General features: G+C 38.1%; 1 protein-coding gene and 1 non-coding gene across 5 annotated transcripts in view; one reads left to right on the forward strand and one right to left on the reverse strand.

The window, feature by feature from the left end:
- Positions 1–26,702, reverse strand: part of Mpped2 (metallophosphoesterase domain containing 2) — a 171,092-nt gene that overhangs the window by 79,338 nt on the left and 65,052 nt on the right. For 3 of the 4 annotated variants that reach the window (XM_048361607.1, XM_048361610.1, XM_048361609.1), the window contains exon 4: positions 1,097–1,322. In XM_048361607.1, the coding sequence (XP_048217564.1) occupies positions 1,097–1,322 (226 nt within the window). Of the gene's footprint in view, positions 1–1,096; positions 1,323–10,491; positions 10,590–26,702 lie in introns of all 4 variants that reach the window. The other variant, XM_048361611.1, reaches the window with a different exon arrangement.
- LOC125362830 lies at positions 26,458–26,565 on the forward strand. Its single transcript, XR_007213132.1, has one exon. It is a non-coding gene; the product is annotated as a U6 spliceosomal RNA (small nuclear RNA).

Consider the following 26,702-nt stretch of genomic DNA (forward strand, 5'->3'; position numbering starts at 1 on the left):
GGCTCGAGTGGTAGAGTGCTAGCCTTGGGCACCAAAGCTTAGGAACAGTGCCCAGACCCAGAGTTCAAGACCCAGGACTGACCAAAAATGTAACCACAGCAAAAAGGATCAGAGATATGGCTCAAGTAATAGTGTATCTGGCCAGAAAACCCTGAGTTCCAACAAAAAAATCCTAGAGTTCTCTGATATTGATGGTTCTCTGGTCCAACACACTCATTTTGAACACTGAAGGCACTGATGCTGAGGCATAATGACTTTCCACACAAAAGGCGGAGCCAGGAGCAGAAAGAATGATACAGTTGTTTTCCTCACAAATTAACCAGGCTCGTTCAAGCCTAATCAAAATGTTACCTATGGAATTCTTATGATAATCTTCTAAAGTAGACATTACTTTCACCATCTTATAGATAAAAAGCTAAAGTTCAACCATGGTGAAGCAACCTCTGATAACCCAGACAGTGAATATCCAAAGAGTTCCTGAGGATCAATATCTGCTTCCAGTTTTCTTATAGCACAGCTCTGAGAAAACTAGTATTGAGCTCTCAACCAATAACATCCAAATGGAATACGGAGCTGCCTCATCTGAGGGACTTAAAAAAAATGAACGATTGCTGAGTCTCACCTAAGGGAGGAGAATCAAAGGGTTAGGGGTGGAGGCAGGATTTTAAAATCAAATTCTACAAAGGTGGTCATTGTGATGTGTAGAGAGATTTGGAAAACCACAGTTTCAGTATGATTTTTTTTTTCACTGATTCCAGTAGGAAAGGAGTGGGCAATGAGCTACCCATTGGTTCTGAGTAACCAAATGTATGTGAGGGATGCCGTTGTAACCTTCTCCACGACCTTCAGAGCCACACAAACCCACATAAATATAAACATATCTCACAAAGCTCTTCTCTCATTGTTCTAGATGAAAGGAATCTGTTTCACCACAAAAACAACACTGTCCTGCAACTGTACTTGAGACGTGATTCATTCCCAATATAGCAATATGTTTCCTTTCCAATCAAATCACTTTCATTGAAAAGTTCTAAGTCAAAACCATGCTTTTTTGGTGCCATTTTAAAACAAAGAGACTGCTGGAATAAGCACTTACCAAGGTGCACCGTATATCCTGAATCCCTTCACTGTTACCTCCGAATCTTGCAAGTAAATACTGTTTGTCAGGAGGGATTGAACATTGTCAAAGTCCTCTGGTTTCAATTTGGACACAGAGGGGAAACGGTAGTAGTCCTGTTTAACAAGGTCTGCCATGAATTCCTTGTCAAATGTCAGTTCATGATTCCCAGCAATCACTATTTTATATTCATAGGGCAGGTTTCCTGAAATAAGAAGAGGAAAAAAAAGAGTAGTAATTAGCACATTCATTTCCCATTACGATGTACAACAGCCAAGATGGTGTGATTAGCAGGCGGTTCACCCAAATGAAATAGCTCACACATTTCTATTTTCATGTGCACGAAAATTTATGATGACTCCTTTATGCTCACAAAATGACAATAAACAGGAGCTAGGAAGCAAAAAGCTACTAAGAACACATTAAGTTCTCAAGTTCCATTTCCCTTCTTTGTATTCTTCAGTCTTGCTATGATGAACCCACACAGTAATGAAGCCACACTTTTTAATTATCCAGTAAAAAGGATTTTTAATATGATCCTTAAGAGAATGCCTAGACTTTGTTTAGCTACCCCCAAAATAACACAACCAACCATTCTTAATGAGTTTTATAAATGCTTGAGTTTTAGTATATCCTTCAAACAAAAAGCATGCCATATCCAGGCACTCTACAATGTACACACATGAAAGATGCCATATAGTACAATTTCCTATTGCAAGTCGACTTTTAAGTGTACCTCATGGTTTGTGAATAAAAAGAATGTTATTAAGGGCCCCTGATTGGAAGGCTAACTTTCCTCCCGTTGGGATGAGAGACAAAACTGTAAAGCTTAACCCCCGTTTAATATTTATGGTATGGAAATAGGAGTTCTTCATGTGTGCTTTTTATGCAAAAGTTTCCCGATCGAAATGAGATAATTCTGGGAAGAAGAATGAAAGCTATAAAGGAAAACCCAAACACCAGACTTCTGCATAGATTTATAATGTTTGAATAAAGTACAGATCATACATATTAATAACTCACTGTGATGCTATAAGAAACAAAATCCAAAGGGAAATAGTGTCGGGCAGCTGTCCCCATCCTGAGATTAATGCCCTTTTCTCTACTCTTGTTATTACCAACCCCTCAAGTGTCACGATTGGGCAGCTGCTCTGTTTTGGAGGAAAAGGGGATGGGATGATGGCATCTCTAATTCCAGCTTCCTGAGGACCATGGATCCAATGCAAAATTCATGTTTCCTCCTATTCCAGGAAGAATTAACATTGCCACTAGCAGGAAATTGGATACACTTGTGGTAAGAATGCATCGTTAACAGCAAGCCCGAGTCAAAGAGTTAATGAAAAAAGCAAGGAAGAGAACTTTTCTATCTTTTTAAAAAAACTTTTGAGGTGTGGAAGTGGGCCAAGTTGTGCTATCTATGCTCACTTGCATTCCTGCGATGCCAACAGTAAGGTAATATATCACAGAGCTCTCACCTACTGTGTGCCACACTGAAAACAACCTGTGAAGGTTAATCTGGTTTTTAAGACCAAGGTTAAGTTTTGCACTGCTACAATTTTCATTTAGCCCTTCATTTCTCAGTTCTTGAGGATTGTAGGCACAGAACGTGCATTGATGGAGAAGTTTAAGAGAGAGATGAAAGCAGTCTGACAGAAATTAAGATTGCACAGTGTCTGGGGCCTTGATTCACTGGAGCGCCTGAATTCGCAGCCCACAAGCTGTGTGTGGTGCTACCTTTGGCCTCAGTTCTTTGCAAGTCTGTGCTGAAAAGCTCACCAAAAATAAGAAGCCTCTCTGGAGCACACATTTATGCATGTTTGTCAATTAAGACTGTGATGCGCGTTGTAAGCTACTTTGATGGAGTGGTGATGGTATTTTGCACAATTCTTATACCTGAATTTCAGATGCAAGATGGATTAACAAGGTTACAAATTACCAAGATTGCATACACTGGAAATCGGTGACACTTCACAACTGTAATAAAAATCTTAGCTCAATACTGCGCCCTTAGATTTGCCAATGTCCCCAAGCTAAAACAGGTTCCACTCTTTGCTTGCACCAGAATCTGTAGATACACATGTGTGAGTCTTTGAGCTTCTCTACTTGGACACATCACACAATGATAGTCCAGTTCTTCTTTAATCATCCATGATGATAGACTCACTGCAAACCCTTTCATTATGCACTAGAGCTCTTGCAAAAGAGCGGCCCTCATTTTATAGCTTTAGTTTGAAATGGATGAGACATGGGGTAAAACGTAAATATTTACCCTCCGCAACAGTGTTTTTTTAAGAGACAGAAAGAAAGCAAAAGGTAAAACTGTTGCAAAGTAAAGAAGACAGGTACCCTCAGTGTCTTTTAAATCAAATTTTGAAGACTCAGCATGGAGTTTCCACCAAAATGAAGCACCACAGAATCAGTGATGATATTTACACATCACCACCAGACTCATCTTTGTGAAAATCCAATAGTAGTCTCCAACTCCCATCCTCTGTTACCTATGTTATGAGATTGTCTGACATTTTTTTTGAACTGACCTTTCTTCTATAATCTGCCAACCTTTATGTTTTATATGAAATGTGTAAGCAGGGTGGCTGACAAATCTCCTGTTACTTGATGGTATTTTCATTTTTTTTCCATACTAGATTAATTTGGAAGGCTCTGCCCTCAAGCTTCAAACTTCTTGGTATTCAAATAGTATCACTTCCAAATTATCACACAAAGAGGTGCCTGTCATTATCCATTTTAGTCTAATCAGGCCTTCTAAGTCAACCCATGTGAATAAAAACTAAACTATACATAGATATTCTAAAATAGAAAATCTCCTCACTCTAACTTAAAGAACTCTCCTCAACTAGTCAATTCCATATTTACCCAAATATGGTACATGTTCTATTAGTGATAGATCAAAATATTTTAGGTGCAATGGAGATGAGCCCTTGATAAAATGTCAAGTACTTTTGTATAGTTTTAAAATGCCTGTTTGGAAAAATATAACACCATAATCATATATAGCTTCATTTTTCCATTTCTGTATATAAGAAGTTGTTTCTGAGAAACACTATTGTTATTGTTGGTTGTTGAGTATTCAACAATACTAGATAATTCAGAATACTGTGAAGTAATGATGGCATCAAGTAAATGATGAAATGAGGAAAACCAGCATATCAGCTCAGGGTAGAGCTATGAAATATAAGTAAGTTGATACGTAATTAGAAATTTCATGTGTCTATACATTTTGTGAACTTGACAATATTGTGACCCATCAATAGATCCTCATGAAATGAAAGTCAAGTGAGTTTTCACTGCTACCCCACACTCTTGCCACCACCCACTCACCAAAGTTGGCAACATAAAATATGTTACACGTTCCTCTCCAGCTCCCAAGTTCCTTGTGATCCTCACTGGACATAAAATATGTTACCTAATCAAGATGGAGGTAGGATCTCTTCATGCCTTCCTCTTCACTTTTCTGTCATTACATCTGTATGCATCTGCTCATCTTTCTATTAGTCAACCACTTAGCCTCATTTCTTCTGTATCTACTGGCACCTTTGGCCTTTCCAGTATCTCCTCTCTTTGCTATTTTGGGATTCTCTTTATCTGTGGAATCTCCCTCTGCAGTGATTTTATGTTTACTCATCACAATAATAAAATAAGACAAAATACAAGCAAGCTTTGCTATGTGCACAGGCACATGTGGTGCATCACGAGTGATCTTGAGCAGAACTTGGCCTTGCTGCTTCTTGGAGTTGCTTTCTCATTTAGCTTTAAACTTCTGGAAAGGGGCATGAGAGAAGCTCTGGCTGGTAGGAAAACCAACCCTTAGATATGCTGTAGTTAGCTCTTAACTGAGTTGTACTTTTCAAAAAATGAGTTAATCTGCTGGAAGCTGGTGGCTCACACTTGCAGTCCTAGTTACTCAGGAGTCTAAGATATGATGATCCTGGTTCAAAGGCAGTATAGGCAGAAAAGTCTGTGAGAGTGTTATCTCTAATTAACCAACAAACTGCTGGAAGTGGATCTGTGGTTCATGTGGTAGAGCAACAATTTTGTGCAAAAAAGCCAAACAAGTATGTGAGGCCCTGAGCTGAAACCCCAGTGCTGGCACAAATACATACATACATACAATTTATAACTCAGGAGCAGTCACACTATTTCTATCTCTTTCTTGCACACACACACACACACACACACACACACACACACACACACACACCTGAGCTTCAAGCCTCTTTTGAAAATCAAACAACCAGACAATTCTGACTTCTTTTCTCCAGCAGACCTTTCTATTCATGTATCTTCCCCTACCTGACCACTTACCACCTTTGCTTTGCTTGATGAGCCACTATATTACTAAGTTAAACAACCTGCAGACAAATGGTCACTCAGAAATTATCACAGACAATCTGGTTTCTATTTCTATTCTCTTCTAAAAGTGTCTCTGAAAGATTCTTAATAATACCCTAAATAAGGCCCTATGTCAGGGTCTTTTCTCAGTTCTCACTGGGCTGATCCTCCTTCAGTGACATCACTGTCACTCAATGTATTCATTCCCTTGATTGCTGATGCTGTACCAAGTTCTCCTCCTCCCTCTCTTCTTCCACAGATTCCTGTGCATTCTGTCTCATTTGTAGCTCACTTCATGACATGCTCAGACCCCCATACATTCCACCATGTGTTAACTATGTGACCATAGACAAATTTCTTACATTCTGAAAAGTATATTTGCATGATAGGAATAGCAATGGTAGCTAATGGCAAAGATAAAATGAGATAAAGCTTCAAAAGTAAATAATCAGGACATGTTAGCTATTATTGTTCCATTTTCTACTTTAGACCCAAGGGCACATAGTATGGCTTGTGGTTCCTTGTTTGATCCAAAGTATACAACACTTCTTAATGGTGGACACTCAGTTCATATACACTGAGTAAGTGATGAAATGTATGAGCCTTTCCAAGATTCACCAGGTGCTTCCTAAGAATTCCAGACACTGAGCTTGTCAATTTGGGCTGTGACAAAGAGTAATTCAGTGTCACATTTTCTTCCCAAGTTTAGGCCCTTATAAACTGCTCTATTCTGTTCCCTAGACATTTGGTCTAGCCAATTAACACTAACTTAATCCTCTGTAAACTACACTTCCCTTAATGTCAGTAGGAGAAAGTTAAATACTATGTCTAAGATAGGGAGAGAATTAAACAATGCTCTGCACATAAAGAACCTGCATGTTTTCTGACACCTTCTGGTCACTCAAAAAGACCTTAGCTATACCAGGAGCCAGTGGCTCAGGCTTGTAATCCTAACTATTCAGGAGGTTAAACCTTCAGGATCACTCTTTTAAAGCTAACCTGGGCTGAAAAGTCTGTGAGACTCCATCTCCAATGAACCAGTTAAAAAGCCTAACTGAAAGCATGGCTTCCCAAGCTCACCAGCTGTGAACCAGAAAGCCAAGCAAAAGCACAGGCTCTGAGTTCATGGCATGGTGTACACACACACACACACACACACACACACACAAAAAAAAAAACCATTAGCTATGTTGCTATTGTTCTGATAGTGATAATTTGTTCTGATAGTATTAATTTATTCACAAATTAGCTTTCCCCTTGGTGCCAGACACAACTGCACTACTCTCAAAGAAAACAAGAAAGAAAACTTTCATTCTTTTTAATGACATGATATAGCAATGGTCCAATGTATCCTCAAAGCAGCCAAGGTATTATCAAAGTCAACAGGCAGCTGGGTCTATAGGTAAAGGTGGGTGGGCTCTGGAGGCCTCCGAACTGCAACAGCACCAAACGATCCCCTCTCCTGGAGTGATCCTAATCGGCACACTGCTTCTTTCCTCCTCTTGTCCAATCTCATTTCTTCCAATAATCACAGAATATAGAAGATGGGAAGGCCTGGCCACTGAACCACAAATCAACAGTGGAAAGTTAGATAGATAACATCGGACTCCATTTCTCTCAAGCCTTCTACTGGCTTAAAGTATATCTGACTGCTTCTTATAATTAGATAGTGGTGGCTTTTTTTTTTTTCATTTTCTTTTCTTTCTTTCTTTTTCTAAGCCAGATTTTTTCTGTGGAGTTCAGGATGGCCTAAAAACTCTTAATCTTCCTGCTTCAGTTTCCTAAGTGCTAAGATGACAATCCTATGCCACTATGCTCAACTAAGAGTGCTCTTTCTGCGAGTGTGTCACAAGGATTGGGATGTGTAGAACATCTGGAAAAGTTCAAATCCTTCAGCTATGTAAGGGTCTAATGCAAGTCTACTACTGCTAACTTTAAAGCAAACCCAGAGCAACCCTATCAATGTCAGCTTCCATTCCATGTAACACTTAGGACAGTAAATGTGCTACCTGTGGTAGCTTACATGAATACAGCACAGGAGCCAGGAGGGCGTCCAGAACAGCTTGCTCTGGAAGGCTGATACTCACTAGACACTATCTCGGAAATGAACTTTACAACTTGAGGGGAGAGGTGAGGAGGGAAAATAAAACTGGGAGAAAATAAAGGGGGTGACACTATTCAAAAAGAAATGTACTCATTACCTGACTATGTAACTGTAAACCCTCTGTATATCACCTTAACAAAGTGTACATCACAATTAAAAAAAATACTGCTGGCCAAAAATGAAAGAAAAGAAAAGAAAGCTGAGTTCTCTGTAACCTCTCCAGGAATAGAGCAAAGCAACATGAAGAAAATCAGAGAGCTGATGGGAGGACAATGCTCCTCAGTTCTGTGCTCCTTGATTTTGTAATTTGGAGAAAGATATCATTTGAATGTGACCCTTGCCTTAAAGAAAATTAAAAAGTTAAGACTATGGATTCATCCAACTCTGTTTTGCTGGTAAAGAAACCCATTGCCAGAGAGATGCTGCGACTTACCAGGCAAATTCACAGCCCACATGGCAGGTACAAGCGAGACAGGACTATACCTCTCTCATCTTCCAGCCTACTATTCCTTTAGATGAACCCAAACTTGTAATAACTGATAAGGTCTGGCTAAGACAGAGTCTAATACCCTAAGTCTTCCTCGTGCCAGTTGTCCATCTACAGTGATCTTTTTGTGGCTCCAGGTGGTATGGTCCATACTTTTTGTTTGTTTGTTTGTACCATGAAACAGAAACCCTTGTTCTAGATGTTTTTACTGCTGATCTTTTCTAGGCTTCTCCGTAGGACACGAGGTGCAGAGCCAGGCTTTTGCTATGACAACACACATCTTGGCTCAATGAAGGCATTTCCCAAATGCTATTTCAGCTGTTGGTATAATTTCTTGCCTAGTACCTCCTAGGAGAACTCGGTTGCCACCCACCTAAGGAAGGAAGAACCAACTTCACCTGAGGCCCCAGCATATAACTTTTGTTGACTTTAAGAATTAGGAAAAAACTTGGAAAGAAGAATGGAAGTATGAAGTAATAAGTTCAAACATATCTATGACTACAGAGGATTAGAAAGAACCTTTGAATTGAATTTAGCTTGGCAGAAATCAGTGAATAGTGAGAACTTGGAACGTACACATCAGTTTTAAAGTATATACGTATATGTATATACATATACATACATAGACACTTAAATATATGTATTATATATACATTTGTGTGTGTGTGTGTGTGTGTGTGTGTGTGTGTATATATATAATGCACTGACCATACTTAGATTCCCTGGCTAGCTTGCTTCTGTCTCCCAATAAAAATGAAGGTGCCTCAAATTAAGTAGCATATAACTGCAACTTATTTTTCAGCTATGAGTTATTATAGAATGTATTTCCCTAGAAAATTCAAGTTCAGATCAAATCAGTATCCAAGGTCAATTTCAGCACATTTCCTTTTCCTGGGACTGCACCTTCCACTTGTTCTTGCTTGAGATTCTTCACTCTTCCCAAAAGGGGATTATACAAATAGGGCATTTGTGAATAATGACAATGACCAGTATAACCCACAACCCATCTTTTTTCAACCAAGAAACTGGTACAGTTAATTAATTGTAATGTTCTGTTTTTTTTCCCTAAAGCCAAGAGAAAATCCTAGCATATGGCTGTAGAGAGTAAGCACCCCAAAGCCAGCCATCATGTCAATAAAAGAAAACTGAGTCCCATAAAGGTGATAAATTTTAAGATCTCCAGTCTCTAAGCTCACTCCTTCCCTTTCTTCAATATAAATTTTGAAAATGTATGAAGAAAGCAGAATCATCTGTGATATAAGACTCCCAGAATGCCAAGCTCAGTCTACAGCAGAGAGAAAAACAATAGCAAGATGACAGGAGAGAAGAAGAACTTACCAGGCCTCCCAGGTACACAGGAAAATCAAATTTATAAGCATAATTTCAGGTTCATGTTTTTGGGCAATATGCTAAAAAATACTCTCACTTTCTAGAACTAAGACAAACCCTGGCTGGGCTCCAGTGGCTCCCACCTAAAATCCTAGCTACTGAGAAGCCTGAGATCTGAGAGTTGAGATTTGAAGTCAGCCTAGTTAGAAAAATCTGTGCAACTCTTTATCAACAACTAACCAAAAAATGCCAGAAGTGTAGCTGTGCTCAAATGATAGAACACCAGCACACGCTCATACACACACACACACACACACACACACACACACACACACAGAAGAATTCAACAGCTATATTCCTGTTATCATGGAATATTTATAAACAAATAGATGTATTAGAATTTGAACACATTTCTGAAACCTTTAGCCTGCATGGGGCAGTGCTAGGGACCTGTTTTAAAATACTGGTCTTTTAATTCCCTGTCACATAAAGAAACCGTATGATACTCAAAAGACAGAAAAGTGAAAATTTTTCCTGCTCAAAATTATAGTTTTAATATAGCAACTCCAAGAAGGACATGGAAAAAATACTGAAACTTGTGAAGACTCTCTAATCAACTGAAGAATGAAGAAGAATAACCTAGAGTTAAAATTGGCCAAGTAGAAAATTCTGCAGACGGATGAAAGGAAAAACTGAAATATGTAACACCAATGTTGAGAGTACAAAAGACTTTGGAGACTCTGGAGTAAGAAGTCGCTACATCTCAAGTCCTCACTTGGTGATTACCAAGGGCTGATAGCAGAGAAATGGTCTGGGTCCATCCTGGAAAAAAAGTCCATCCTAGAAATGTGAGTGCTGAGGAAGAAATGTCACCTTTCCTGGAGGTCCCTTTAACACTTAGTTGGTGCTCGCTGCCTACTACTGGTTAAACAAATGAGTGAATCTCCAGGAATTCCTCTTGGCTCCACATTTTCACTCACTTGCCTCAGCGGCAAAGCCAGCAGAAACATTCAGTCGGGCAAGCTCCGTCTCTGACCTCAGTCTGTCCCCCGTCAGGCTCCATTAACTTTCACAAGTCCTGACAGCTCTCATGTTAATACTCACACTTGCTGATGGAGCCACACAGCAGGTTCAGACTGCTACCTTCTCCTCTGAAACTCATGCATTAGGGTTTCTTCCATGCTTGCAATGGGAAACCAAGTCTAAGAAATATTAAACACAGAAAACTATATTACAATAATGCCAAGACTGAGGCAGAAAGCCAGGAGAATGCAAGAAATGCTGCATGAAAGTCTGAGAGTAGGAATTCTGCTGTAGGAACTCGTGTTAGAAGCCACAGCTAAAAAGCTCCCTATCCTTCCTCAACCTCCTCCACAAGAAAGGAATCTCAGGAGTCACAAGATATGTTATACGCTCAAGAAAAATAGGTTAAAACATTGTTAAGTCTTATCTCAATCAGACATGTGCATGCTTATGTCACTTGAGCTCACAGGAATATGTGACTATAGGACAATCAAGGAAGAGCCTGGGCTTTAGAACCACATAGATTTAAGATCCATGTTCTAATTTTGTCACATATTTCTGGTGACACTGAAATTGAAAATGTACTACTTAACTTTGGTAATATCCATCAGAAAAAAAAAGAAAGAATGATCATATAGCTTACAAAGTGGATGCAAAAATTAACTGCATCAGAAAGGACTTAATAAAATAACTGATACACAAAATAAGATGATGGTGGTTAAGTTTAACTCATTTTATTCTTTGTTTCACATTGTAACTTCACTCAAGATTAAGAACCTATTTACTACTTATACTACTTTAATAGAGTATTCAATATGTACATTTAATATACTACAAGTATTGACTGACAAAGTCTATGATGAACTAAAGAACAATGAATTAGTTTTCTTTCCCACTGCAAAGCCTTTATTTTATTTTATTTTTTTGCAAAGCCTTTAAAAACCAACTGAGAAAAAGGTGTTCCTTCTAGCAATAATTATAAAATAAGTGGCAATTATTCTACAGAATAATTAAAGGAACAAATGCAAATGCTATGTGTTTGCACTTTACACCATTAAGTATGATGACAATCAAATTAAACAAAAATAACACAGACCATAAAGGCCATATCTTTTAAAAAGAAATAATAATTTTAGGGGCTTTTAGTCTCTTCCCCTCCTTAACCTTGAAGATAGAAATAAAAATCCTTCTGTTAAAAACTACTGCTATTTTTTGTGTGCAGAAATAATGTTTGACCGCATGAATGTAAGTTTCTAGTTTGCAGGGGAGGGGCCACAGAAGCAGCAGTGGAGGTTGACAGTAGAAATAAAATCTCTCCCTTAACTGCACCACTGGGGCTAGATGAAAATGGTCTTCCAGAACTTGATTAAAACTAAATTGAAAAAGAACATATTTGGCTAATATTACATTAGACTAAAATATAGAAATGAACCCTAATACTCTGGAAATCTAATAAGAAAAAGCCATCTCAATTTCCAAACTTTCAAAGCATCTTCTTTAAATGCATCACAGATCAATTTACATGGTACTTCTGCCAATAAGCAAAACCAAATCACAGGTTCCAGTTGGCTTATATTGGAAACTGTGAGAGGAAATGCTAGAAAATGCAATTACTGCAAACAAACTCCATTTTCTCCCCTCTGAAGGGAATTTCAGGGAATATTTTATTGCCGTCAAATAATATTTCTGAAGGCATCAATATACTATTCTATTTTCTTTCCAGAGTCCCCACTCCCTGTATAATCTAATCCATTCCACAAATGATCTTGAAATTTTAGGAAGTGCCTACGAAAGGGGATATTACTTTGCACATGTGTCCTATGTCAATTTGAATAATTTGTACTTCAGACAAGAAGCTGCACAAAAGAAAATTTAGGATCCAAATAAAATGGACTCTTCCCATTTTCTAACTCAAAATTTTACTGGAGCATTTTGAGAATAAAATTTGGAAGAAATCTCTCGGGAAAGGTTATTTTCATCCATAATGACAGTGATGAGACAGAGAGAACGGCGACCACTATTTCTTCAATGTTGTCTTTTCCTTGCCCTTCAACTGGCAACTTTTTTTACTAATAAGAACCCCACTTAATCGAAGCCACTAAGGACTTCCTGCAGGTGTGGAGGAATGAAATCTTCTTCCGGTAAAGTGTGGTTCCATTGTACCAGTTCCATGAGTCTCCCTGGAAAACAGCCTGGTGGCCTATGCCACAACTTCCTTTCTGTAATGATCCACATAGGAGGATTCTGCAGGAGACCGGACTTCTGGAAAGTTCATCAGTTCTTCAGTTCTTCAAGCCCATGGTTCCTGGGCATAGAAAAGGAAGTCCAGGTCTTCTTTTCTTATCCAGATGACAGCTTCCAAACTCTCAAGGTGACTTGTAACCCAAATGATGAGTTAGTTTATTATTGCTTCCCAAGTCTACGTTTTCTTATAAGTACTATGAATTAGGTAGCAGGTGTTCTTTAAAGTTCTCCTTTAAATAGTCCAACTAAACATTTTAAGACTGAACAAAGATGGAGCGCAAACTATCTCCTGAATACTGCTCCCAGCAACAGAGTAAATGAGCAAAAAAGCAGAGGTGGACTTTGTTCTGGGAAGGTCTTTTTCCCTTTCAGAAACATATGCCCATCTTTTCCTTAAATGATTTGTTACAAGACATGCCACTTTCTGTCCTTTATCTATTCTCTGACAAAGCATAGATTTCCCGTTTTTTGGTTGACTTCTGTTCTGGGCTGCATATGTCTCCTCAAAATTCATCTCAGGAAGCCCTCAGCCTTGGTACTTTATCTTGTGACCATATTTAGACACAGGGTCTTTAAAGAGGTGATGAAGTTGAAGTGAAGCCAATAGCATGGGCCCTAATCCAATCTCACTAGAGAAGAAATATGGCCTTATAGACTTCAGGGATGCAAATGCACATACAAAGGCCATGTGAGGATGCAGAAAGAAAATAGCCATCTGAAAGCTTATGGAAAAAAACCTCAGGAGAAATCTGAGGCCTGGCCTTGAGCTTCTAGTCTCCAGACTGTAGAAAAATAAGTGTCAATTGTGAAAGCCACCCAGCCTGGTATTTTGCTATGGTAGGCCTAGAAAATCTTCACACTGTTTTAGAGGTATTTGCTTAATGCTTCCTGCACTGAAGCTGGGGTGGTCAACCATACACAAATCTGATCACATATACACCCACGTTCACCCACTAGCAAACCCTCCTGAGTTCCCTGGCATCGCCTGCAGACAAGAAGCCAAATTCCCTTGAGTGGAGTGTAGAACTCTTTGTGACCTGGTCCCTGCCCATCACTCCTCCACTCACATCTTAGGCTCTGAGCTTGCCAAGAACTTGCAGTTCAGAGAAGGAGAGATTATAGATTTCTTTCTACCTGACTGAGGACCTGGCTATATTCTATTCATTTTTGTGTTCCTAGCAGGCCTCAATAAGTATCTCTCCAATGACTGGATGAATGAAGAAATTATTCTATTCTGGCTGAGAATCATACAGATGTGAGGAGTCTAGGTGGCCATTTTGTATTCTGTATGCCTTTATATTATAACAAAAATCCTGGTACAATTTTCTTCTAGGATATCATCAGCTATATACTTCCTGAGATATGCCATTCATTTTCTAATGAAATACTAAATCTGACATCTTTTTGACAAGTGGTGCTTGTTTTCTTTTTTCCTTAATTTTTTTTTTAATAAATTGAGACAGTCTTTCTTAAGCTGCCTTTAGACCTCCCCTCCCCCAGCTCTCTGAGCACTGACATTACAGATGTGTGTCACCATGCTCTGCTAAATCTGATTATAAAAATAAGTCATAAGGGGCTGGGGATATGACCTAGTGGCAAGAGTGTCTGCCTCATATACATGAGGCCCTGGGTTCGATTCCCCAGCACCACATATACAGAAAATGGCCAGAAGTGGCGCTGTGGCTCAAGTGGCAGAGTGCTAGCCTTGAGCAAAAAGAAGCCAGGGACAGTGCTCAGGCCCAGAGTCCAAGCCCCAGGACTGGCCAAAAAAAAAAAAAAAGTCATAAGAAAAAATTAAAAATTAAAAAAATAAGTCATAAGGGAAACTTCACATTCTTTGTTGCCCTAGGGGGCAAAGAATTTTGCTTACATATAGTAAAGACACAATTTTGTTAAAGGATGGATGTTTGTAAATAAAATTTACACATCCCCCAAAATGTGTTACTATTTCCAAGGAGAAAATGAAATATTGTTTTTGATGTTTAACATTGCTCACTTAACAATTTTTTTTCTAGTCATCCATTCTATGAAGAAGGTGCCTGTATTTCTTCTTTGCTAGGTCCCTTCATCTGAAAGTTCCATCACAAGCCTCTCAGGCAAATCACTACTGTTTTGACAGCTGGCTTTGTGGAGAGTACTGTTTATAAATGAGACTATGGACCAGCCTGTGTATCTTCTTAGGCCCTCAAGTCACTGGGTCACATGAAAGAATCCATTCTAATTTATGTGCAGGCCCAGCTCTTTCCTTTTGCTTCCAACAGAAAAAAAAAAAATCAAGGAGCAGCAGGGTGCTACTAACCTCTTATCTTCTAATTCCAGCCTTTTTGAAATTCCAACCTTGCAAAGTTTTCACAGATCAGATTCATTCCCTCTATGGACTGAGAAATTGAAACATACTGACAACATAACTCTTGTAGGGTCACCAGGTGGCTTAGCTGTGAGACAGAACACTTAAGTTCTCAGACCAAGCCTCACCTCTTACACTATATCACACCATGATAAAGGCAATTGTTTTTTTGTCCATGTGGGGCTTGAACTCAAGGCTTTTGTACTATCCCTGAGCTTTCTCACTGAAGGCTACTACTCTAGCACTTTGAGCCACATCAACACTTCCGGTTTTCTCATAGCTAATTGGTGATAAGACCCTCGTGGACTTTCCTGGCCAGGCTGGCTTTGAACCACAATCCTCAAATCTCAGCCTCCTGAGTAGCTAGGATTACAGGTGGGAGCCACCAGCACCCAGTAAAGGTAATTTTTTAATCACAGATAAGTTATAGTATTTGCTTTTCAGATCAGAAAACTTTAGATCAGAGAAACAAAGTCACTTTTCTGAAGACTGTGCCTATGATCATGAAAGCAGACTCATAAATCCACTATCAATTTCAGATATCATCCACATGATGCACATACATAATCACTCGTTCTTCATATGGACCCTGTGAGCTGCTCTGATTTTATTTTGGGGCTACTCTCTCTATTATGGTTTGATCTGAGATGTCCTCTGAAGGCTAATGCTTGGGGACTTGATTACCAGAGAATGAGCTTTTGGGAAGTGATTGGATTCTGAGGGTTCAGACAATTGAGTAACGTGTCTTTCAGGAGAATCAGTCAGTATATCTTGCCTACCCATCCCTTTAGCAATAAGAAATAGAGATATATAAGAAACAGAGATCCATAATTGTGTGTCACATAATCTAAGAGAGCAGGAGGCCCACCCAAGTGTATCAAGAGCATGGTTCCTTCAAAATCTCAGTTTTCATAAAAGCACTCAGATAAAGAAATTCTATGATGACTAGCTGAAATCTTTTCAACCTCCCTTATGTTCATAAATCTTTCTAAAATGTGTTTCCTTAACTTTCTGCCTTAGTGAGAAAAGTATACTAAAGGTCTGGTATTGAAACAATCATGGAGAAGAAAAACACACAGCAGAATTGGGCAGGTGTGTTCCTATAAAGTCATTTATGGTTGCAGAGTCCTATAATTCTATAAAACTAACACACAGGATTATTTTCTGGGGCTCTACTTTTGAGTTTTGATGTAACACAGTGGCTTAACTCGAAGGTCAAACAGGAAGCAAACAGACTGACAGTTTTGTAAGGGCTGTGCTGACTGTTAGCAGGCCCCCAGAGTCCTCCAGAAGATGTCTTCTTAACTAAACTCTGCCACTTGCTTCCAGTATCCTATTCTGTGACCATTCCAGTTGATCACCAGTGATTTTTCAGAACCTGTTCATGAAACCTCTATTGCACTTTCTCTCAGCTCTAAAAGATGGCCAGGGAAATACTTACAAGAAGTAATAACAGGATTGTAGAATCCAATTATCTCAGCCCAGCAGCACATAATTTTTAATTGCATAGTGTGGCAAAGGAGAGAATACAGAGAAAATTTCATGCATAAAATAATTATAAAGATGGCTGAGCACTGGTGGCTCACACCTATGAGCTACTCAGGAAGCTGAGATTTGAGGATTGTGGTTCAAACCCAACCAGGGCAGGGAATTCTGTGAGATTCTTATCTCCAATTAACCACTAAAAAAGCAGAAGTAGAGCTGTGGCTCAACGTGGTAGAGCACTAGCCTTGAGGAAAAGTGCTCAGGGATAGTACCTAGGCCTTGAGTTCAAGCCCCACAACCGACCACAAAATATGAAGAAGCATAAATGAAAGCAAGAATATAATCAAAATGAATTTACTATGGTTAAAGGCACATTAAGTCTGGAGTCAAAGGATATAATACTCGGGCAATGACAATTGCCCACAATGACACTTGATAGCTAGGTTCCTTAAGATCCTTAAAACACAGCTGGAAAATTACTATCTTGGAACTTGAATTGTAAATAGATAAATAGATAAATAAATAAATAACCCCTTTGATTATTATAAGCCCTGCAATTCAGAGTTCCTCTAGACAAAATGAGGAAATGGCCCCCACTTTTCACTGAACACTAATATTGTCCTGCTGTGCCTGGAGCATTGACAGTCACCCTCTAACCTTTAGAATAAAGCAAACACCTGAGAATAAGTAAGAGAAGTACTGAAAAAACAAGGAACTCAACCTAAGTTTCTGGTGTCACTAGTGAACCCTTGAGTAACTAAACCCCAAAAATTCATTACCCTGGAATTCTTGTTATATAAGGAAATAAATCCTGTGTTGTTGAAACCATTTTGTTTCTTAAAACCAAAAGCCTCCAAAATTATTTAACTCATTACATTTGTACTTCTATAATGCTCCACCAAACACATGCTTGTATATCTTCTATTATTTATCACAGAAAAATCTGGTAAGAGATCCTGATTTGATCTGATGCCTCTGGGAAAGATGCTCAGTCCTTAGAACTAACACATATGATTTTTACTCTTCACCAGATCTATTATAAAACACCTTACAGATTAACTTAGTCTTTACAGCAACCTCATCAAATAAGGATTATTAACCTTTTTGACAGAGATTGAGGTAAATAAAGTGCACAAGGTTTATGATGAAGACAGAAAACAAGATGGCCTCATGAAGGATACTGAGAAGTATGCAGAATGCATTCCCAAACTCAGCAGACCATATTATCATGAGCAAGAAAATGACAGTGAACTGGCTTCATGAGAGCTCATTGAGGTTCCAATTGAATTGTAAGGTTACATCAGTAGAGAAAATGATTCAACAGGACTAAATTAGATTCTAAGGGGTCTGAATCTTTAAGTACTTGCGTTGGAAATGGTGAGGAGCAGTGATGCTTAAGAGATAGGATCTAGAAGCCAAAAGAAAATGAGCTGAACTGCCTAATATTTGAGGAATATAATAGGATAAATTAAAATGACTGGTTTCTCATGATCTATTAATTTCTGTCTAAGTAAGTATTCAAAAAGCTTCAAAAGCTAACTCCCATCAGAGTAGTTATATAATCAGAATTCTTCACAGATTTCATATCATAAGCCAAACTTAATTTGCTTCAAATATCCATCCCATAGATATACATTATAAACATATACTTTTTAGTGTTCTTGAGAGCCTTATTCATTTGATACCCTCAACTTATCTCAAAGACTTGCCAGACACCTCCTGCAACAGACATGGAACAGCCTCCAATGTGAAAGGAACTTCAAGCTCCTCATCAAGTCAAAGTCATAGTTATTTTAGATTCTAATAAATGTATTTCAAAATCTGGATTGTCCATAAAGAGTAGATATACATTTTCATGATGATAGTTTTCTGTCTACCATACCAAATGGCATGAATATAACCAACATGGAAGACACTAAGCCAAGAATAAACCTATGGTGTGTGAGTAACCACAGTATGCAGACATTGTTAATCAATCAATTTCTTTCCCACTGCATCTGGATATAGCACAAGATCCTTCTCAACAAAGTGCTTCAGGATTTACTTTTGGTCCATTAGAAATGACCACTGTGATATACTCTCTGCCATACTTTCTTCGAAATGCTCTCACAATGACCATTGAAATTAAGATTGCTCTTACCTAGAAAAAAAATATGTGGGAAAAATAGAGTGTACTCACTTTCCCCACTTTTCTAGTTCACTGAATCTTGTTTTATTACCTCCTGTTTCTTAAACATAAAACTGGGCACTTCCTGTAATCCTACCTACTTGGGAGACTAAGATCTAAGGATCGCGGTTTGAAGCCGGCCCAAGCAGAAAAGCCTATAATACTCTTACCTCCAATCAACTACTCAGAAAAAGCAGGAAATAGCTCTGTGGCTCAAGTGGTAGAGTGCTAGCTTTGAGAGCACAAAGAAGTTCAGGGACAGTGCCCAGGCCCTGAGTTCAAGCCCCAGGATCAGCAAAAGAAAAAAAGGAGGGGTACTTAGATGAATGTTTCATTTCATTCAATTTGCTTTTACTAGTTAGATCAAAAGGTTAAACCTTTCTCTAATATGAATATTAAACTGAGCAGAGGCCATGAAGCACAAGAACCAAAACAGCTAATTAGCAAAGCAACCAAGGCTGGTAGCAAGAAGCAGGAGGCACGCCTTAGGAAGCTGCCCATTTTTCTTGTAATAAAGAAAATAAAGACAGTAATTCCAAGAACATTTATTAACCCCTCAGTATGGGTAAAAGTCATCAGATATCTGTCTTACATGAACATAAACTACTGCATTATGGTTTGCAACAGCATAGTAATGCCCATGATACTGTGGATAAATGTGAACACTAGAGTTTTGACAGCTAAACCCTTTGTCTAGTAAATGCTTTTCAAAGAATTTCACTCAGTGGTTGCTTGCTCTGAAGAAATTCATATATGTAAAAAAGAAAAAAAGAATGAAGAAAGAAAGGGAGGAATGGAGGAAGGAAGGAAGCAAAGAAAAAAGGAGAAAACCAAAGGAGAAGTCAACTGAGTGGGCATTTTCTCAAGTCATTTCAAGATCATCTCTTCCAATCGCCAGTAATTTTTCCTATGGGCAGAAATATGAAAAGAGACTGTTTTGTCTGTATGCACTGTTCTATATTGATGTATAACATAAAATAATGGAATAGTGATAAAACAAAAAAGAAAAGCTGTATAATAGTCAGGACACGCCAACCAATTTTAAATTGAATTACACAGCCTGCTAATCTTTATGATGGGATAAAATTTCTTTCAACATTATGCATTCTACTGAATTTGCAGTGTTTCCCCCTACACTTTCTGAGCTGCTACCACATGAGCTCCTCCCTACGGCTCACCATCCCACTCCCACATATGTATGTACTCCCAAGGAGATGGCCTGTCTTCCACCTCAAAAAGCATTGTTCCTGTCGACTGGGAAGGCAAGGGCATGGCTCTGTGCAAGATTTCATTTTTTTATAGCTATTGTTAGTTGGTGTGTATATATATATTCCACATCAGGGCATAACAAAAACAAGCACACATTTTCAAAAAAAGACAAATTCAAACATTAGTATATGGTGGAAAAAGGAAATATAGCAAAGCTATATTTTAAAGATCAATGTATGGAACACTGTACACACTATGGATGAAATGGCTACAACAGAAATTCTGAACTGTCTGAGTCTAGTGATAACAGTGTGGGACAGAAGCCTGTATGCCTGGGGCATCCTTGCCCAGTTTGTGTCTTTCTTCTATTATGTAAGAAGTGATAGAACAGATTATTCATGACAAAGGAAAATCTTGATCTGTAAGCACGCACAATCCCAAACTTCAGGAAATAAGAAAGGATGATGAGAACATTCATCACAAGGTTTTTTGACTTTTCCTCCTGTCACAGGAAAGGGAGCTTCCATATTTCCCTTTGTAAAAATCATGTATGAACTGTTACTTCCTAATAGGCCTTAAACCTTATACCTTATTGGGCTGGGAATATGGCCTAGTGGCAAGAGTGCTTGCCTCCTACACATGAAGCTCTCGGTTTGATTCCCCAGCACCACATATATGGAAAATGGCCAGAAGGGGCGCTGTGGCTCAGGTGGCAGAGTGCTAGCCTTGAGCGGGAAGAAACCAGGGAAGGTGCTCAGGCCCTGAGTCCAAGGCCCAGGACTGGCAAAAAAAAAAAAAAAAAAAAAAAACCTTATACCTTAGACACCTTACCTTATGGAATATTACTGTATGGTATATTTTTATTTTGTTATAATAAAAATCAAAGACATGTCCATATCCACTGACTTGTGAACAATAAATTCATGCTCATCATCACCTGTATTTTGGACTTGTAAGATATTTCTCAGGCAAGCAAACAACTTACACATGAACTCAGATTTAATTATATGACTCAGTAAAAACTTAGAACTACTTGTAAACTAGAAGCTACAAAACAACTACCAAGACTCCGACAAGGTGTCTGTTTAGGATGTTTCTGGGCAGCTGACATACTCTTGACTGGAAGTCTCCAGTCTCTATCCCCCACACACTGGCTGCAGCCCAAAGTAACCCATCTATGAACAGTCATCTCTAACAGACTTTTGTTCTCTGTACAATTGTCCAAGAGACAGTTGGATCATCCCCAAATCCATTTATGACTGCTGTGTTTTGGTTTTGCATAATCAACTAATATGATTGTTTATTACTTCAGAATCCTAAGAATCTATAAAAGCTCTGTGCTCAGATTGTTTCACAAGCAAGCACCTTTGCATTCATACTTACAAAAAATCAAAATAAAAGTGTGATAGATATAAGAAATTGTAAATGATCAGAAAGATTTACTCCTTCCACCAAAAAAAAAAAAGGAAGGGAGCTAAGATTGAATCACTGCATCCATGTTGAAAGGGAAGCTTCTAATATAACTGTAGAAAACTGGCCATAGCACACATATATGGGCTTAGAGATACATGGTTATTCAAATGCATGGTTATCATGGAGTAAATGAACACATTTCAGGCCCCATCGCACTGAAGAAGAGGCCATAATTTGAGCTTCTGCTACACATTCTTGTGAATGCTGAACATTTGCCTGTCCACCACCCCTCAAAACCTGCACAAGCAAAGCTTTCACATGGTTTTTGGTTTCTGCTTATTTTTATGGGAAAATGTTCATTCATTTTTATGATGGCTAATGGACAAGTTTGAGGATTCATTTCTGAAATGTAAGTCACTTTTAGGCTTTGTGGTTACATGGCTCTCTAAATCTAGGTTTTCTATGACGAATGGATCCATAAAAAACACAATGAAAATACTAAAATGTAAATTTGGTTTCCTAAGTCCCCAACAAACTCATAAATTACAGCTAAGTAATCCAGTTTCTAAGAGTAGCCCTAGTAGTAAGTATTTTTACCACTAACAATCATTACCACTATCATCATCACCACTCAAACCATTATTGTATGCTTTAGGTTAACTATCAATGACAAAGCCAAATGACAAAAGAAAATCAACATGAAGGGCTTGGTTGAACATGGAATTTCAAACATCTGAATCATATGATTAATTTCGAGTCCGAAAGTAAAAGACTAAGACTTTTTTTTGGAATGCCCTTTTAAAAAATATTATAAAGGTAATATACGGAGGGGTTATAGTCACATAAGTAAGGTAATGAGTACATTTCTTTTTGAACAGTTTTACTCCCTTCCTCATTTTCTCCTGTTTTGCCTATCTCAAGTTGTAAAGTTCATTTCCAACATAGTATCTAGTGAGTATCATTGTTGCATTGGTTCACCCTTTGTCCCATTGTTTCTGTGATTCACCTTCCCTTCCCCAATCAGATAAACTTAATACAAAACAAAACAAAAAGAATACAGGCCCTCTGACTTCACTAGTATCAAGTTCATGTATAAGCAAAGCATGTGTATGATGACAAAGAATCATGGTTTCTTATAAAGAAATAGTCACTGAGAAGAAACTAAGCAGTCTCTGCGGTACTAGAAACATTCTGTGACTCAATACAGGGGATAATGACAATGTAAAAATTGATCAAATTGGGCAGTCATCTCAATACAACAAAAAAAAGAATATGTGGATTGACAAGGCTTTAAACTATGTACTTTGTCTCCCAATTAGAAAATGGCTTAACACATTAACTGATACTAATCAAAGCCCTACTAAGTAAAAAGATTTTTTAAAAAGACATTTGATATTTATTCAAATCTGTGACCAACCTGTTAACACCAGCTGCATTTACCAAGAAATTTACTTGGCCTAGATGTTTCTCCATTTCTCTAAGTGTACTTTGAACATAATGCTCTTTAGCAACATCACAAATAAAGGCCAAATGATCTCCTACAAAATAAAGTCAAATCAGAATTACTTATAAAATATATATATTAAAAAAAGAGCACAGAAAAGGGGGTGGGGAGTGTACTGCAAACAGTACACTCAAAAAACAACTCTTGTTTCTATTTCTTCAAGTTCATTTCAATAAGCATCATTTTATATAGCCATATGCACATAGCTATTGAGCTATTTCTCTCATCCGTAATAACACGAATATGTCTAGGATATTCTTAGCAGAGAATCACAATAGCTTAATAGCTACGTGCATATGGCTAAATAAAGTGATGCTAAGACAATTTTGTCCTTCACATTTTACACAGAACTCAAAGCTCAGAGGCTAAATGTTTTACAGTGAGATATCTGTCTTCATAGCCAATGTCAGCCTCCTCAAAATACCAAGAGAGTTCACTTGCCATCCTTATTTCCAAATGAGAAAGCCCACAAAAGCAGAGGATAAGTGAGGTCCTTGTAAGTGACAGGAAGAAATGAAACAGCACAACTGTATTGTACATCTTCATCCTAATGGGACAAGAAAAAACTGTGCTGTTTTTCTCTGCTTCAGAAATTTGAGCTGAGTTAATAATAATAAGAAGAACACTGGGGAGGGGGCTTCAGTTTCATAATGCATACAAAATTTACCAGAATAAGATCTAAAACAAGTTGATCAATAATCCGTGTTATAGTTACTTGCTGAATTAATTATTCATTTTAGATATACTAAATATATTTTAAAACAAATTCCAGATGTGGTAAAAAGCTAAACAATACAAGAAGCATAACCAGAATTTAAAAGCCTTTTTTGCCCAACATAATTCATTTCTGGAACATTATTTGAAGAAAAAACTCCTCTCACTTCCAACTAGAGATATTTTGATGAAAGGACTTTGTAATTTTTATAATTACGTATATTTTATAGGGTATTGCAAATGTTAAAATCAAATGCTCCCAAATAACATTTGTTTCCAAATATAGTACATAAAAATGACGTATGAAACTATATCAAAAGATCATAAAGTGACAAAAATGTTAATGTAAGCACATTAGCTAAAGTTAAGCAATAAAAAGTAGGAAAGAAGAAGCAAACAAAAACAAATGCTCATTTGGAGGAAAGATCAAAAGAGAAGCTTAAAGGTTGTTTGCATATAGTTGCTAAGGTTTCTGACTATGCAAGAGTAAGTGCTTTGGTGGTGAGTGGAGCTGCCTGGCATTCTGTAAGCATGCAAGCATCCACAGGACCCCAAACACTTCTTTATACTGTACAACAGCATCTTATGGAAAAGCAGTAGTCTCAGCCAGGAATAATATTCTGCATAAATTCTACAGTATTTAAGTGAAAAATGACCCCCTACTCCTTTCCTCATGTAATAAAACAGAAAAAAGCAAAGGGGGGAAAACCAAAGAATAGTATGTGGTGATATACCTGGACATTTTGAATGGAATCTCTCTATGTGGGCTAAGCTACAAATGTCCCTATCAAGTTACAACTCTGGAAGGTATGTTCGGGTTTCCATAGCGACTAAACAGCCAAAACATAAGCACATATGATGCATGAATGTTCAAGGTTCTAGGACCAGCAGACTTGTTAACAAAATCCTTTGCATGTCACTATTAGCTAGCTGTCTAGAAGTCTTCCATCAAGCATATTTTATCTGAAATTTTGTTACTTAAGTCACTAATGTTTATAATTCATTAGGATACCAGGCATTTCCTTTTAGAGCCCAAAAGTATATTGGTTAAGCCCTTAATGTAAGTATATATTCAAATATTTTCCAGTACAATGTAAGAACTAGAAACAAGTCACATACAACATTCCACTTCCTCTCCCGCCCCAGTCTCTGTGATCTTGCAGCCTCCCCATTCCTCTATGTCAGGATTGAGAGCAGAGACAGTGCCTCACAGAGCTGCATGATCCAGGACCTGGCCTCCATTCTAAACCATACCCTCTTTAACTGTTGATCAAGAATAACATCCTTGTGAATTTACTAGACGGATTAAGGGAGATAACAAAATATCTCCTTGTCACTAAGTATTCAGAAATTTTCATACCTATAATTTAGAAACCTAAGTAAAAATTTTCATTTCATAAGACGAAGTGTCCATCATGACATCTCCCTCCTTAACATAAGAAAGGAAGTGAGAAATAGTACTTTGATTTAGTTAGACCTCATTGAATTTTTGGAAGCATGCATGGTTTAAGACTAGATCCTTGAGTAGAAAAAATATGTACTATAAAGAATATCATTAGTAAAGTTTGAGAAGAGTTTATAGGTGATATGTTAGAATCTTATCAATTTAACCTTGATTTCTTAATTTTGATCACTGGGGTTAATGAATGTCTGCATTCTTAGGAAAGATACACTGAACTATTCTGGGTAAATGGGCATGATGTCTATAACATGCTCTCAAATGCTTCAGAAGAAAAATACAGAGGGGGAGAGGGAAAGAGTCAAAAGAAAGGAGGAGGAAAGGGAGGGAAGGAGAGAGGGAAAGAAAAAAGAGAGAATGATAAAAATGCAAATGGGGGCGAGAACTGGGGAGGGGGTAAGGAGGGAGAAAATAAGGGAGAGGTAATAACTTTGGTGAGAAATATACTCACTGCCTTATATATGAAGCTGTAACTCCTCTGTACATCACTTTGACAATAAATAAATGAGAAAAATGCAAACAAAGCATTAACACTGGGGAATCTAGCCTGGCCCTGATAATTTGAGTCTGTAATCCTAGCTACTCAGGAGCCTGAGATCTGAGCATTGCAATTCAAAGCCAGACCAGGCAGACAAATTTGAAATACTTTTTTCAAGAATTTACCAGCAAAAAGTTGGAAGTGGATGTGTTGTTCAAGAATGCCAGCCTTGGGCTGGGGATATGGCCTAGTGGCATGAGAGCTTGCCTCGTATACATGAGGCCCTGGGTTCGATTCCCCAGCACCACATATACAGAAAACGGCCAGAAGTGGCGCTGTGGCTCAAGTGGCAGAGTGCTAGCCTTAAGCAAAAAGAAGCCAGGGACAGCGCTCAGGCCATGAGTCCAAGGCTCAGGACTGGCAAAAAAAAAAAAAAAAAAAAGAATGCCAGCCTTGAGCACAAAAGCCAAGCAAGCAAGCTACAGTATGAGACACTGAGTTCAAGCCTCTGAACTAAAGCAAAAAGGAAGGAAGGTAGGAAGGAAGGAAGGAAAGAAAGAAAGAAAGAAAGAAAGAAAGAAAGAAAGAAAGAAAGAAAGAAAGAAAGAAAGAAAGAAAGAAACAAAGAAAGAAACAAAGAAAGAAACAAACAAACAAACAAAGAAACAAAGAAAGAAACAAACAAAGAAAGAAAGAAACAAAGAAAGAAAGAAAGGAGGGAGGGAGGGAGGGAGGAAGGGAGGAAAGGAAGAAGGGAGGAAGGAAGGGAGAAAGACAGAAAAGGAAGAAAGGAAGGAAGGAAGGAAAGAAGGAAGGAAAGAGAGAGAGAAAGAAAGAAAGAAAGAAAGAAAGAAAGAAAGAAAGAAAGAAAGAAAGAAAGAAAGAAAGAAAGAAAGAAAGAAAAAGAAAGAAGGAAATGAAAACAATTGAGGAATCTGGTTGAAGGATTTAAGTGTTTGATGTGTCATTCTTGCAACTTTTCAGGTACATAAAGGCATTCCAAAGCAAGAAGTATAAGGAGTCTAGAATGCTCACTTCAGTACCATATATACTAAAATTAGAATGATACAGAGAAGATTGGCATGACCCCTGTGCAAGGATGAGACATAAAGTTACATTAATTAAGCATGCCTATTGTAATCCTAGCTACTGGGTGGAGAGGGAAGTAGAGGTAGAAAGACCTAGAATTCTAGGCCATCCTATGCAAAGTCAGTAGTAAGATCCTATCTCAAAAACAAAATTTAAAAAAGGGCTGGGGAATGGCTCAAGTGA

Source organism: Perognathus longimembris, chromosome 13 (assembly GCF_023159225.1).
Source record: "Perognathus longimembris pacificus isolate PPM17 chromosome 13, ASM2315922v1, whole genome shotgun sequence".
Taxonomy (NCBI): domain Eukaryota; kingdom Metazoa; phylum Chordata; class Mammalia; order Rodentia; family Heteromyidae; genus Perognathus; species Perognathus longimembris.